We start from the raw sequence: 15,812 nt of genomic DNA on the forward strand, positions 1-15,812 counted from the left end.
CTGCACGATGCAAGCTACTTTTCCAAGATTGATTTAGCAGCCGCATACCACCAAGTACTGCTGAGCCCTGAAAGCAGGGAATTGACTACCTTCATAACCGATAGTGGACTGTACAGATTCAAACGCGTCTGTTTCGGCCTTGCATCGGCACCGTCAGCTTTCCAGAAAATGATGGTCACTATTTTGCAGAACTGCGAAAACACTTTGTGCTACATCGACGATGTCATTGTGTATGGAAGCACACAAGAGGAACACTTCAAGAATGTAAAACACGTTTTGCATTTGATTTCAAAGTCGGGACTGAAGCTGAATGACAAATGCATTTTCAATGTACAAGAAATAGACTTCCTTGGTCACAGGATCAGTTCCAACGGGATACGCCCCTTGCAAAGCAACATCGACGCTATCAAGGCTGCGCCAGCACCAAGAGATAGCAGTACCCTGCGCTCATTTTTGGGCATGGTAGGCTATTACGCAAAGTTTGTGCCTGATTATGCGGTGCTTGTCGAGCCTCTTCGCGAGTTGCTACGGAAGAATGCCCCATTCACTTGGAATGATGCGAGACAAGCTTGTTTTGAGCAGCTAAGAAGTTCCTTGGCCGCAGGATGTTTACAGCTATTCGATCCTGCAGGTGACATTATTGTCACTACGGATGCCTCATCCTTTGGTTTAGGAGCAGTGTTGCAACAGAAAAGAGGCGATGACCTTGCAACAATTGCTTTTGCTTCTCGCAGGCTTACACCACAGGAACAAAAGTACTCCGTTGGGGAACTAGAAGCCCTTGCTTGCTTGTGGGCTTGTGAACATTGGAGAGTATACCTTTGGGGTCGCCCATTCACACTACGTACGGACCACCAGGCTCTGGTCACACTCCTGAGTACAAAGGGAGTAGGTCGTCGTCCATTCCGAATTGCAAGGTGGCATGCCAGTCTCCTGGCATACAACTTTACGATTGAATTCCAGAAGGGCGATAAGAATACGGTGGCTGATGCTCTTTCAAGGATGCCCCTCCCGGGTTCTGTGGAGGAGGACGAGAGCGGGGAGAGCGTTTGTGTGGTCTCAACATGCGTTACTCATGCGGAGTTTGTCACTCTAACCATGCAGGACCCGCTGCTTCAACAGGTCAAAAATTGGGCGACTTCGACATGGCCTGCAGTGAAGATGTTGCCTGCCGAGGCAATTCCGTTCTACCGGGTACGGACTGAGCTCTCAGTCGTTGGAGACCTCCTGCTGCGAGGAGACAAGTTCGTCGTACCTTCGTCCCTCGTATCGCGGCTTCTTGACGCAGCCCACGAGTCCCATCCAGGAATAACAAGGACAAAGCAACGACTGCGTGAACAATACTGGTGGCCTGGTCTGTGCAAGCAAGTAGAGCAATTGATTGCATCTTGCGGGGTATGCCAATCAGTTTACAAGTCTGCAAAACCGTCGACTCCACCTCTGCAGCCAGTTGCATTCCCAACCGCACCATGGCAGAAGCTAGGGATCGATATTGTGGGCCCTTTTTCCAATGTGCCTGCAGATTGTCGCTTTGCCATCACGGCCATCGATTACTTCAGCAAGTGGCCGGAGGTTTGTTTTTCGGCGAAAGTGACTGCTGCAACAGTCATCTGCTTTCTGCGAAGCATCTTCAGCAGGGAAGGATATCCAGACGAGATCGTAACAGACCATGGTCATAAGTTTACAGCCTCCGAGTTCGACAGTTTTCTCAAGGAACGCGGCATCACACATGCGTATTCAGCAGTCTACCACCCGCAGGCTAACGGCCAGGTGGAAAGGTTCAATCGGGTACTCAAAGAGTACATTCAAGTCTGCACACAAGAACGTCGGCCTTTGAAGGAAGCTATCACCGAGTACCTGGGAGTCTACCGTTTCACGCCGCATGCCACCACAGGAGTAAAGCCTTCCGTACTTCTTCATGGCCGTCATCCCAGAACAAAACTTGATCTTGTGGGAGCGCCAGGCAAACAGTTTTTCCAAGACCCGCAGGCTGCGATGAAATCCGTCCGCAGCAGAGTAGCACAGAAGCAACAAGCAAGTAAGACCTACACTGATCGTCGACGAGCTGCGAAGCATTCTCCGCTAGCAGCAGGTCAACTGGTTCGAGTAAAGTTGCCAGGTCACGTGCCTAAGGGCGCTTTAAGCTACTCAAGCCCATTCACCATTGTTGACCAATGCGGCCAAGACAATTACAAGCTTGACGATGGCCGCACCTGGAATCGGAATCGGCTGGTACCCTGCCCTCGACCAGTTACACCACCTCCAGTTGCAAGAACCTCTTCGCCTGAACCAGTAACACCGCTTGGCGAGCCTCAGCAGGAAAACCAGGAACAACCGGTACAGCCATCTGTTCCGACACCAGTTGAAATTGACGTTCCAGAACTGAGGCGGTCGACAAGGCAAAGAAGAGCACCATCGTGGTTTAAAGACTATCAGTAACATTAAGTGCTTAGTAGTTCCAGTTGTTTACTTGTTAGTGACTCTTTTTGAGGGGGGCAAATGTTGTATTGAACAGTTGTGTTTATGTAATCTAGATGGCGCTAGGCAAGCGCCTTGTGACGTCAGCTGGCACAAGCATTGTATATACTCATCACGGACTAATAAAAATTCAGTGTTGTTCGGGGCACGGCGACTGCGGTTTACTTCGAGGTGCCTCCGGCGTAGTCGGCAGGGCATGCAAGGCGATACCACAAACTGTAGCGAAGAAAACCACTTCCTTTTGTATCCTCTGGATATGCTTCACTGTGCTCTTTTTATTATTTTATTTTTCCGAAATGTTTTTGCAACTTAGGTTTTTATAACCAGCGCAACATCCAAATTGCTGTAACAGACCTATGAAGCATTGTTTGTCCTATATCGCTGTGAGAAGGAATCGCGTAGTGTAGTCATAAACCCTTGATATTTACAGTGTAAGCGGAGATGGTTGAGTGAATTCTCTGATACGTTTGGCGTAGAATGACCCAGGTGTAGAGATGTTGACTAAGGATGCGATGAATGTATGACAAATGTAGCATTTCTTGTGCTAGATTACCTGACGAAACAACGTAGAACCCGTGTTTAATTTACAAATATTTCAGCAATGCGTCCGCAGAATATGAATTAGAACGAGGCGTTCTTTTGCGAGTGATGATCTTTAACCAATACATTCTCTTCAGTAGAAACAACATACAGTGTATGTTGCAACCTATCCGCGTCTGCCACATATTGTATCCTGCATAACCACTCGCTTAAAAACGTTTTTGGCTACAAAACAATAAAATTATTAAGTATTTGATACTAATACCTTATACTAAAGTTAGTAAAATATACCTTTTATTTATATAAAATATCTGGACGTTAACGTAAAACTATTGGCAGGGCTGCTCACGCCTGTGCGTTTAGGCGTTCCTGTAAGATCCCGTCTTTCAGATAAATGGTGGTGCTTTTGACAAACTGCAACAATTTTTTTTTTCAGAAAGAGCAAGGCACACGGAGGCTGAAGGTCACATGCTCCTTGTACATCGGTCAGCTGATGCGCAACGATGTATCTTGGTAAGACATGACGCTCAATTGTACCAAATACGTGGTGTTTTGATGTAAATGACTGGTAATTTGTAAGTAAACGTAGATAGTCTTGGTACTAGAATACAACCACATAATAAATATCTCCAGTGGTTTTCTATGATGAACGTTAATGGCAACCCAAAAGTGAGACACGACTTCTGCCTTCAAGTAAACGTTTGCACAACTGAGGGCACCGCCGATAATTGATTATTCGCAACTATCCTCGATCTCTTAATCCAAAAGAAAGAATGATAGAAGGAGCTCGCCAAGAGTGACAAAGATACTAAGGAATTTTCCTCAGCCATCGACATTTCAACATGCGGCAGACGTGATAACAAACGATTGATTTCCAATTGTAGCAACGGCATTTCACCCTACACACATAACTTGCTAGTCTGAATGAACGCATCATCTCGAGCGCTAGTTCTGGTGAGATATATAGCGTTTCCTTATTACGCAGGTTTGTTTTCTGTCTACAGGCTTCTCAGTTCTAAAACAGGTCATCCAAAATGAAAAAAATGCTTTGCCGTCCCAATAACCGGAATACAAATATTATCATCATATTAAAAATAACACATACATTAAGGAAAATGGTAGAGCAGTGGCCGCTCCCCAGCCACTTTGCAGCGGTTTTGCAAGACGACACGGAATGTTTAACTTCATGTGGCTAAGAAAGCAGATAAGCACAGGGAAACGTGACGTTCACAAGCGCTGCCTTTCAACGAGATCTATTTGAAAGACGTGAATTTTAGCACGCAAAGCGGGGATTATCCTGCACAACAAACAAAACAACCAAGCAAAGGTATGTCACATGCACTCACAAAATGGATAGCCGTAAGACGTGCGTTCCAAGAGAGGCAGTAGGAGAATTTGACAATAGTGGAAGCTTGCCCACTTTCAGATAGCCCATCTTTCTCTAACATACACTCATTGATGGTGAGCTCACGCAATGGTTATCCTGGCCTCTACTTATCAGCCGGCTCCATAATTTTATCCTGTTTTCTGATTGGCGTGGCGAGCAATGACGGTACAGCAATCAAAGAGGGTGGTTATTTGCAATCGTGGAAATAAATGCCCAAGTGGCCTGTGACAACCTCGTTTATGCATTAGTCCTCGTGCAACATGTTTTCAGGCACGATACTATTTGCTCACATCGACAATTCAGATAAACAGCCTAAGAAGGCTTCCCATACGTGGCACGAAGGAATTTTCGTGCTTCTTCTCGCACATCGGCTGACGTGGAGCTTCGCGTTCATTTATTCGACTCAGGCTTATCAATTCTAAGTTGGTGAAAAAAAAAAACATTTAACACAGCAATTACATATTTTGTTAGAGTCTGTTGGAGGGGTAACAAACGTACGGCATCACTGCAAGCCATTGTTTCTTCACATGTCTCAAACGCCATTCTAAACAATCTGTCAACCTCTAACGGCGTGCTTGACCTTCCTGAGAAGGTACTCAGTAAGAGCGAGGACCACCTTTTCCGGGAACTCCGCTTTGCGAAGGCGCTGCACCTGATGCAAGAAGCTTTAGTGAATCTTATGGGGGAGGACATTTCCAGCATTTCATTAACCCTACATTGCCACACCCGTTTTACCAAGCACGAATGCTCCCACGGGAAGGGTATCCATTGATTACAGGGACGTGTACAGTAGCACCAACCAACACCGTACCCCATTAAAAAGAGGTTCTTTTCTAAAAACTTTAGCATGCTTGTTTGAGTCAGTTTGTGGGTAACTTAAACTTATTGAAGCAAGATAACAAATTTTGTTAGGGCATTACGTATATGAGCGGCAAATGTTTTTGCGTCGCACGTGATGGACACCAGAACATTTTTTCAAGCCACTGACCGCAGCCACCGCCACCGAACTTGGCTTCGGTTAGTATTTGCCCTGTAGTCCTGTGTCGTCCTATTGCTTGAATGCGAACCAGCAATCAAACAAGAAGCATTTATTAGCGATGGCCCATTATACGTGACGACTGTTCAAATTACCTTACTGTGGCGCGACTTTTATACAGGGTTTCAATAATTCCATCATTTTATATTTACACCTGAAATGCGTCTTTCAGGATTTCACTGGACCTGATTTATTTACAAAAGCTAGTTCTTTCAAACTGAGAAACGTTGCATTTTATACGTACGGCGCTTCACCGTAGGCGTTAAACGATATTTTATAAGCTTGCTGGCAAATTCCCTGTTCAGATGCTCCTCGGAAATGTAGAAAATAGGTTCGTTTCCTCGCGGTAGGCATGTTATACGGCTATTTTGATTCCAGACAACAACGTTGGTGTCTTGTCATTCCGAATGTGAATAGAAAATCTATTCGAGATTTTTCCAGGTGCAGTGTCCCCGCGCTCTCATATTCAGTTTGGCAGCAGGGAACTTGTGGTTAGCCCAAGACAATGCTCTCCTGACAATGTGGACGTTGCGAACTTTCAACTCTAGACCTTCTAGGTAGCCAATGTTCTCTTCTTCATACTTCAGGTGATATGCCGTAAACGACACGTCATAGCGCGTCATAAACGACGCGTCACTGACTGAGTTAAAAATTAGAAAATATGCTTTGCATCACCTTAAACTTTCGACAAATTTAATCAGGCTAAGCCATTTCGATATAGGGTACATTCCTGACGCATATACAATGGTCGGCTTTTAAACCCGCAAGTTCCTTGCCCTTTAAAAACTATATATCCTGGTATTTCCTTTACACCGTTAACGTGTTCCTTGGTCATTATATACTAAACATTGTTGTTGCTGCTAGCTTCCCTCTTGCCTGTTTCTTGAAATTGTGACACAGATCACCCACATACAGATGACGAAGCATGTCCAATTATGTCCAACGATCCGCAGCTATTGCGTTTGTTCACATCTGTTTTGGATGCCGTCTCGTTGTACAGTTTATAAAAAGATGTAAGGCAGTGCGATGTCAGAGCGATTGTTTTATTTGCATACAAAGGACTTAAAAGCTCGACCGAACTGGGCGGTGCATATGAGTTGTCAAGACAAAACCATCATTCGTTCTACGTCAAGCAGCTCGTTCAATTGCGTACCTTCTCCTCAGAGTTTAACGTCAGGGCTAAGCGAAGCAAGTTAGACAATCGTGGCTTCCCAAGCTCCACTTCTTCTCAGGTGTAACATGGCTTATTAGCAAATCTCACGCCCTTCATTATAAGTTTGACTTATGTCCTTAAAAATTAAGGGTGGCTTTGTTGAATTGATTTACAGAACCACAAACCTTGAATTCCATATAAATCTGTATATTCAAACGAAAAAATACTTAGAAATTTAGTACTCCAGTTCTTTGTTGGCTTGTGATGTTGGCTGATCGAATTGTTCAGCGTCACAGTCACGCTAAAAGTGAAACAAAATAAAATCACTTGCAAGTTCCTTGTTCAGTTCGTAAACGTTATTATGACCCAAATGCTTAAGAGAGAAATCATAAACCTTTTTTTAGCATACACACATATGGCTCACTTAATTGTGGCTTCGTGGCCATTTCGCTTTAAAAATGAAACTGCCAGCAGTTTTAATGATTTACTATACCAAGGGCAGAAATGATAGACGTAAATAGCATATTGAATTGCATGTAATGCATTGCCACAGGCATTGAAGGAAGCATCGGGGGATTCTGTTGGTTCTTTAGCGTTCTCCTTAAAGAGGCCCTGCAACACTTTCAATAAACGCTTTCACTCTTTCCTTAGTGTGTGGAAGCACTGCGAAAGCTACACTTATCGCAAGCACGGAGAGACACTGCGTGATTTGGTGTTTGCACCAGGTGCGCCTTTCCTTTCTGCTTTGTTGTTCTTGGTGTATTTTTAAATTTGCTATTAAAAAGCTTTCATTGCTGCAACAAAAAGAGACGAGCCAACAGCCGCTACATGGCCCCAATGACGTATTTCAGGCCATCGAAGAACGTCAAGAGCGGGAATGAAAATAAATATCTCTTGAGCGAGTTTCAAGTTATCTGATGGGCATAGAACAGTTATTTTTGGCTGAGGAACTTTGCGACCCCCTAATCAAAGTCGTCATTTGTTGGGCACGTACGTTCTGCAAGCATTGAAGTTTTCAAAACAGTTGGAAAAAGTGTTGAAGGTTCCCTTTAAATGAGATATCTCTTACCTTCGTAAACGTAAAGAAGTTAAAAGCTGAGCAGCGAAGCGTCTTTTGTACCTTTACCGAATTTGCTACATTCTTGTTAGCCGCGGAGCGGTTTAGGCTGGAACTCTGTCCGTGCGGATAGTTAACACAAAACTACCGTGATTGGCGAGGTACAGAGGTGGTAAATGGTAGGCCGGTAAGTATGAGAGAAACTGTAGAGGAATCTAATAGGCCACGACCAGCTGTAGGGATCGCGCGCCCCAAGACGAAAATGGGGTTTCGAAACTGAAACGGGAATCAAAACTGAGAACTCTAGGCCATGAAACCGCTAACTTAACCACTGGGGAATCAGAAAGGCCCGAGGGCACGGGGCACGAAGAGCCAGATAATAGCCACATGTTCAGCCAACTGGAAATAAAAAAAAAAAAGTTCTGTTCGCTCGGTGTGCGGACCACCTACAAAGAAAGAAGGCCGAGACGAAAATTTCCACAAGTAATGGGCTCGCCGCTCTCTTCCACCGTTCAGACTCTTACTCTCGCCTCTTCTTCCCACAGTGGTTATTGCAATAAAAACATGTGCCAATTTCAATATCGTTTGCGGCCTTCTCACAAATCGTGGACACTCGCAAGGGAGAGCGCGCAACTGGCCCTATTGTTTAACGCATTTCTTTTGTTTAATTTCACAAAAAATTTGGAAGCTTCTCACGTTTGGCCCAAAGACTGGACAAACAGCGAAGCTATCGTCCCTACCGACATTATTCCTGGTTCTACAAAGCTTATGCGTACATAGGCTCGAAAACTCGGCCACGTTTTTCCTTGGTTATGCGTCAATAATCAGTCAACCTTTCTATATGGTGTCCTCGTTAGCCCCTGAAAAAGCAATGGACACTCTTTCATTGAAGTATGTACGATGTACACCCGCCTACAGGCTTTGCGGTGCAGCTCCGCGAGGAGCGGAAGGCGGTGCGGCGCGAGTGTTTTCTCAAATTGTGTCTACTCCTTTGGCAGCCGCGGTTCACCTTCTGTGGTGTGTCACGCGGGACGCTAATTGGGAGATTGATTAACGTTATTGCTTCTCAGTATTTTGTCTACTGCTTTGAAAATTTACTCTTCTCTTTGCTCCGTCAAAACTGCACGTGTCGTAGAATCAATTGATAGATCGAGTCACCCCGCCACGGGTTACCAAAGCCGCGTATCAGTTTTATTGCTCCAATGACGTGCGGCCACACGAGTGCTGCCCTAGCGGGGTGAGGCAAAGCTACAAAAAAGGAACGGTGCCTCCGCGCGCGATTATGTCATACCTTGGCGGGGAGTTCCTGCATACGACCACCGGCCCAACCACCAGCATAATTAGCAGTGCTGGTAAAAAGGTATAATGTGTATTCGTAATATAGGTGCATCTCTTCTATGGGTCACGTACTGAAATCCTGCGGAAAACACGCCTGCGTTTATTAGGCGCTAAGTGGAGTGAGTGTGTAGGAGCAATGGCATGGTTCAAGTTTTTTAATGATTCTCGGTAGTTTTACTGTTTGTTCAGTAGTTGTTTCAACTTTTTCCCGCTCGCCCTGAGCCAGGGACTGGCCGTTGACCGGGCGGTCAGGAAGGCACAGATGCAGGCACGCAGGCAGGCTAAAATGTTCGTGTTAGGGTAAACTAAGAAAGGTTATCGTCTTTAAAAACGAAACAGTCGAAGTAGCAGCTATTTGCAATGCTGAAAACAGGTCCCCATCTACCAGTGCTTATCCAGTAACATAAACATTGGTAGCTCCAGCTAGTGTGTGCGACAGCACTGTCTCGAAAATTTCGGCCTGTAATAATCCAGCATATAAGGTGAAATACTAGAAACATATCTCTGCTCACGTACTTTAAAGACAAAAGGTTGCTGATGCTTACTAAGAATTCTATACTGCTGAACTATGTTTTCTTCCCTTTCTTGGCTATGAGTTGCTGCTTTTTGGCGCCAAAAACTTTGACCAGACTCCTTTCTTCTAGTTACATGACGTCACCTTTCGGTTCAACACTCCACGCACTCTCCTACAACTTATAGGCTTCAATTTCATCATTTTTTGAATTTTTGTAAAGTGCGAACATTGGCCGCTCCAGTCTCTCGATTTATGGAAAATCGGTTAGTGTGTAAGGATAACTAGATGACAACAGCATCTTGTGTTCGCGTTCATCGATATCAACGTATATCACATCTCTTGCAAGAGATTTTAAACTTACAAGGGCATCCAAAATCGAGGCAGTACGTTACCACACAGGTTGGAACTGGTTTCTCACGAACATAAATCATGCTGCGAACGCTAAGAACACATGTTTATCTCTAAAACTAGTTCGATGGAGCTTACGTAACTCACTTCTGCTCTACGTTTTTATTTAGTAAGGTACAAAGCTTCTCATACCTTTTTTTTTGTTGTGTTTGCTTACAAACACTAAAGTTCAAAATGCAATACCTGCCAAGTTTTTAGGGGCGTAAGTGATCCCCAGGTGGTGAAAAGTAATCCCGATTCGTTCACTACTGATCGCCTCTTAGCCCATGGTGTAGCTTCGGCGAGCTAAATCCCCCAAAACCATATATACGAAATACATTTAAGGGGCGTAGACAATTTACTCGGAGTAATTCCATTGTCACCGTGAAGGTCACTCAGAATGTTTCAAGAGAGTTTCTCTTTTAACTAGACGGTGTTCTTAGGCGCAATATTCAATTGTTCCGTGCCTGCAAGCCGTCCACTTTCAGCCGTACTCATCGAAACTCCTCGGAAATGCGTCACTGCTGACAACAAGACGCAATGACTGAGACAGTCAAAGGCGAGGCGGGGGCAGGCGGTGGTCTTGCCCTCTTTTCTCACATTCGGCCTTTGGAAAGCATAAATGATAAATGCAGGAACTCCATTCCACAACAATCCCCGGGGCGTCGATGAAACGCTGTCGCTTCGTACCTTCTAATACCGGAACGTAGAGGTCATGATTAGGAGAAGACAGCGCGGTTTACACACGGACACAGGGAAGAGTACTTGACACACACGAGCGCTGAACCAACAGTTTTAATGAAAAAAAAAGACCCACCTATTTATACACACAGTAGTCGCGCTTATCTGGATTTTACACATGGCGCATGCGCAGAACGTCCAATTCGTTCGTAGTAAGGGCTAGTGACGGTGAACTACGGCATGCTTGCCCAAGCCTGTGGATTAATTCAGCTTCAATAATCTCCGGTGTGATACGGTCTGAGCATTTTTTTACGACAGCAGTTCTATCAAGGAACGGCACACGTCCGCGCGTGTGGCAGTGCTGCGCTAAATATCCATCGATCACGTTCTTTTTCTTTTCGAGTGCGTTGTTTACCTTATTTGCATGTTCCCTTAACCTGCCGTTCAGACAACTTCTGGTTTGCCCTACGTAAAATCTGTTGCATCGAAGTGGAATTTTGTAAACGACCTCTCCCATGCATTCAACATATGCCTTCCTGTGCTTCGTGTTACAGTGCCTTCCCCGCACGGCCTCTGGGTAGCTCAATCTGCATAGCTTCTGCAGCTTGTTTGGGGCGGAGAAAACGACCTTCACATTTGAGCGCTGGGCCATTTTCCTCATGGTATGGGAAAGTTGGATCATGTAGGGGATCACCGCAACCTACTGCCTGCCCTCCATAGGATCAGCACGAGGCTGAGTTTTCCCACGCAGTCCTCCGAGTAACCCCTGTGCAACGGAGGAGAGCACAGGTGAGCACGCATGTACAGGGACATCTTGACTGCCCAAGTGTTGTGTCGAACTGGTTCATCAAGTACCCAGCGCCAACTTCGTGAGTACCACCGACTCGCTGACCAGAGCACCGAGTTCCTGTGGCAACGCGTCTTCAAACAATTAAGAACTTTACCCGTTGTGAGAAAGAGCGTCCAGAAGCATTCCGTGTACACAGCGGACGGTGTCACCTTGCCAGAACAAGTTGCCGATGTGCTTTCCCGGGGACCAAAGTTTGCTGTAGAACCCAAGAAATCGGCTCCCGAGTTACTGTCACTAGTCCGAAGTGGTTGCCGTCACGTCAATGAGGAAGTTGTTGGAAACTTTGCATCAGAAGGCGTTGATGTACTCATTCGATGTAAACCAGCCGGTTGTGAGCTTCCTGTGAAGCGAGTAGCTTCATATTTCTTGGGGCAGTCGTTGCGTGTCTTACCGGTGGACAAAGAAGGAGGCTTTGCAGTGTTTCCTTCGGATGCGTACAAATCTAAAGCACGAGAGGCGGTGACGTCTGTATTGGCTCCCCACCCAGATGTTTCCCTGGTAAAACTAAACACTCAGGAAACAACCTGTGCAATACGCTAAGTCTTGCAAGTGTTGTAAAAGTGTTGGATATATGCAAAGATGACTTTTAAGGTTGTTTTTTCAGTGCGAAGACCGACTAGGTCAGAGTACCTTTTAGAACCATTGTGTCTGAAACTGGAACATGGGAACGATGCCTAGCGAAGTATTTACAAACTAATCTTAATCGTTTAGCCCTTGACGACCGTTTTATAGTACGCAACTCGGACGAAAGTTTAGAGTTTATTAACACAATCTGTGACAAAGGTTCATATCAGGCCTTCTCTGTCGACATCAAAGATTTATTTTATTCCTTACCCGGTGACGCTTTGCTCCACTGCGTAGAAGAAAGCATTGACAGATTTGGTTCCGTTCCCTTCCAGAATGCGTGTTGTGTCCCGGTTGATGGTTTTTTAGAACTACTGTTCTTTTACCTAAAGTCTACGTATGTGCAGTTCGAGGGAGTGCCTCATCTCCAAAAGCAAGCAGTTTGAATAGGGTGTTGCACAGCTCCTGTGTTAAGCGATTTATTTTTAGCGTCTTGTGACAGAAACCTCTCGGCAGGACTAGAGGCAAGCAATGCCATGCGGGTGTTTCGATACATGGATGATTTCCTGATTGTCGTCAATTGTGAGGCTGATGCCGTGGAACGCGAGTGTGCGAATGTCCTGACTGTGTTTCGAGAGGGTTTTCATCCACTTGACCTGACGTACGAACTTCCGGTGGGGGGGCAATTGCGCTTTTTAGATATCCGGATTGCATTTGACAATGATGGTGTCTGCTGGTGCTAAGAACCACGCGCCAAGAAACCCCTTCTACCATACAACTCCGCCCATTCGAAGATTGTGAAAGGGGAAAAGTCACTCTGTGCTTCAAGAATGCCCTTGAAAAGTCATGTCCGCACCTCACTGCCGCCAGCTTCTACGGCCAGGTGGAACGCCTGCAAAGCGCTGGCTACCCGGCGCCGGTGCTCACCTCCGTTGCAGAGGGGTTACTCGGAGGAATGCATGTGAAAACTCAGCCTCGTGCTGATCCTATGGAGGGCAGGCAGAAGGTTGCGGTGATCCCCTACATGCACCAACTTTCCCATAACTTGAGGAAAATGGCCCAGCGCTCAAATGTGAAGGTCGTTTTCTTCACCCCAAACAAGATGTTGAAGCTGTGCAGATTGAGCGACCCGGAGGCCGTGCGGGGAAGGTACTGCAACACGAAGCACAGGAAGGCATAGGTTGAATGCGTGGAAGTGGTCGTTTACAAAATTCCACTCCGCTGCAACAGATTTTACGTAGGCCAAACCGGAAGATGTCTGAACGACAGGTTAAGGGAACATGCAAATAAGGTAAACAACGCACTCGAAAACAAAATAAAAGTGATCGATGGAGATTTAGCGCAGCACTGCCACACGTGCGGACGTGTGCCGTTCCTTGATAGAACTGCTGTCGTAAAGAAATGCTCTGACCGTATCACACGGGAGATTACTGAAGCTAAATTAATCCAGAGGCTTGGGGAAGCATGCCTTAGTTCACCACCACTAGCCCTTACTACGAATGAATTGGACTTTCTGAGCATGCGCCGTGTATAAAAATCCAGATAAGCGTGACTAGTGTGTGTATATATAGGTGTGTCTTTTTTTCACTAAAACTGTTGGTTCAGCGCTCGTGTGTGTAGAGTATTCTTCCCTGTGTCCATGTGTAAACCGCGCTGTCTTCTCCTAATTATGTTAAACCAGCACGCCCAGACAGCCACGTTAGTGCATTCCATTCGTAGAGGTCACTTGACGTGGGTTTCAACACCGGGCTTTATAAATGAAATATAGTGTGGAACATTCGTGTATTTACTTGATATTAGATGTGAAGCATCTTATGGTTGGCGCTAAGTCCCTCGCTTGTTGTTGTTGCGCAGTCCACGCCCGCATTGCGCATGCTGCATGCTCTGCTTGCTGAACGCCCGGTGGTGTGTTACCCTTTAGTGGGTCCTGGAGCGACAGTGTTGAGGGTGTCTTCCTGGGCCGGCACGAGACGAGCACGCTTCCCATTTAAGGGCTCCAGGAGCTTCAGTGTTGGCGGTGTCTTCCTGGGCTGGCACGAGACGAGCACGCTTACGCACCTTCGACATTTCATCGTCGTCCGCGGCGGCGTGCGTCGCGTGTCTCGGCAGGCCGTGATTACAAGCAGCCCACGACCACCCACGGAACCTAAATCAACCTCGTCTTCAGCTACATTAGGGTTGATCCACTACAACAGCCCTTGACTATACATTTCAGAGCCCGTAAGACGGTCGCAACCAAAGAAGAACGCCAACCACAGCTCGAAGTCAGCTACGTTGAACATGATCATGATAATGCCTTAATAAAGACAAACTCATACCACGTACAACGTCTCTCTCTCTCTGTCTCTCCTTTTAATGCCTCTCCCCTCTAACACCCCCCCCCCCTCCAATAAAACTACACCATCTTCCGGTAGGATGCTTATAGTCGAGTATTTTCCCTCCCTTGTTGCTGCGCGGTCCACACCTCCACTGCGCCTCCATTCTCCTCCTCACAGCCGTATAAACCAGGGGTGCGCACAGGCGCTGCGCGCTACTCCACTGCGCATGCGAGTCTCTCCTCCATTCTCCTCCCTCACCCTACCGACGCGTCTCCTTACTCTAAACCCACACACAAATTCTACTCATACTACTTCAACTCTACTTACAAACCAACCAACCCGCACTGCTGCTTCGCATCCTCCTCAGGGTTTCCCCCAAGAGAAGATGGTGAATTTTTTTTTCGATGTCTCTTGTGCAATAAATCGTTCTCCCATTTGTGCATTCGATAAGTCAATAAAGGCTACTTTACAATTCCTTCGTGTGTAACACAGAACAACCTCTTCTGTGACCTAATTTTTCGACACAAGATGTAGAATGTACAGGCGCACTACACCAACGTTCAAGATGAACCACACCAACAAAGCGAACTCTACCTGACCTCTGGTGCTCACTTGATACGGTCTATGCTGTAGGTATGCAAGAATGGTTACCAATACCATAAAAAAACTTATTTTTCTTTTATATATTTGCTGAACGTATTTGATGTTAATACAGTATATGATCACATATTTTACGTTACACAAACATTTTAGGAGGGCCTAGGCCACGAACGTTCGTAGGGATCACTTCATGTTCTTATAAAATATTAACGAAAGGCATTCTGTGCGGTAGTTGATTATTATTATCAGTATTGTCGCACACGTGTTGAAAAGAGTTTGTGCTGTCGATCGGTTGTTTGACAATACAGGCAAAAACCATAACGTAGTGAAACATTCAGAGTCTGGCAAATATGACAGAAAGCCAGTTTTGTGAGAATTCGAGAGATTATTCTGTTGTGCTTACTGAAAATACATGCTTCGGAAAACTGACGGTGAAGGTGTTTACATCCAGCCCCTCGGGCACTTCCGTGATACGGAAATGAGAAGCTATCCTCTCCACAACAAAAATGGAGGACAAGAACGTGGTGTTGCAGCAGCCGAGGGGCGGAGAGGGTGCAGAATAACGTCACTAAAAACATTGGGTATAGAGGTTACTCGCGCTATGCAACCGCAGGCAGGCAGACAGGGTACGGTGCACCAGCCGAGGAAACGACGGGAAGAGGGCGCAGGCTGTTGTGGAAAACGCATAATTAACTGGTCCCACTTTAAAACATAAATAACTCAATGCGTAAAAAAAATTTTACATTTTTTTAATTGCAATTAAACAAAACATGTGTTTTTTAAAAAAAACGCTGTAAATGTGTAATTGTAAACTTTGTTTTGTTTTTGTTGTTACCTCTAAATTTTTTTTATTCAACATTTTTTTTAAGTTTGCGTTTTAAGTATATTTTGAAACAATGTAAAATGTAT

The 15,812-nt window shown here is 45.6% G+C and overlaps 1 protein-coding gene across 1 annotated transcript in view; it reads left to right on the top strand.

Annotated features, from left to right (window-relative positions):
- LOC144148371 (uncharacterized) overlaps positions 1-15,812 on the top strand; it is a 33,807-nt gene that overhangs the window by 1,560 nt on the left and 16,435 nt on the right. The window contains exon 2 of the mRNA XM_077679915.1: positions 12,815-13,134. Within this exon, the coding sequence (XP_077536041.1) occupies positions 12,815-13,134 (320 nt within the window). The remainder of the gene's footprint in view (positions 1-12,814; positions 13,135-15,812) is intronic.

Source organism: Haemaphysalis longicornis, unplaced genomic scaffold (assembly GCF_048455015.1).
Source record: "Haemaphysalis longicornis isolate Haplotype H1 unplaced genomic scaffold, Haemaphysalis longicornis Haplotype H1 scaffold_8, whole genome shotgun sequence".
Lineage (NCBI taxonomy): Eukaryota > Metazoa > Arthropoda > Arachnida > Ixodida > Ixodidae > Haemaphysalis > Haemaphysalis longicornis.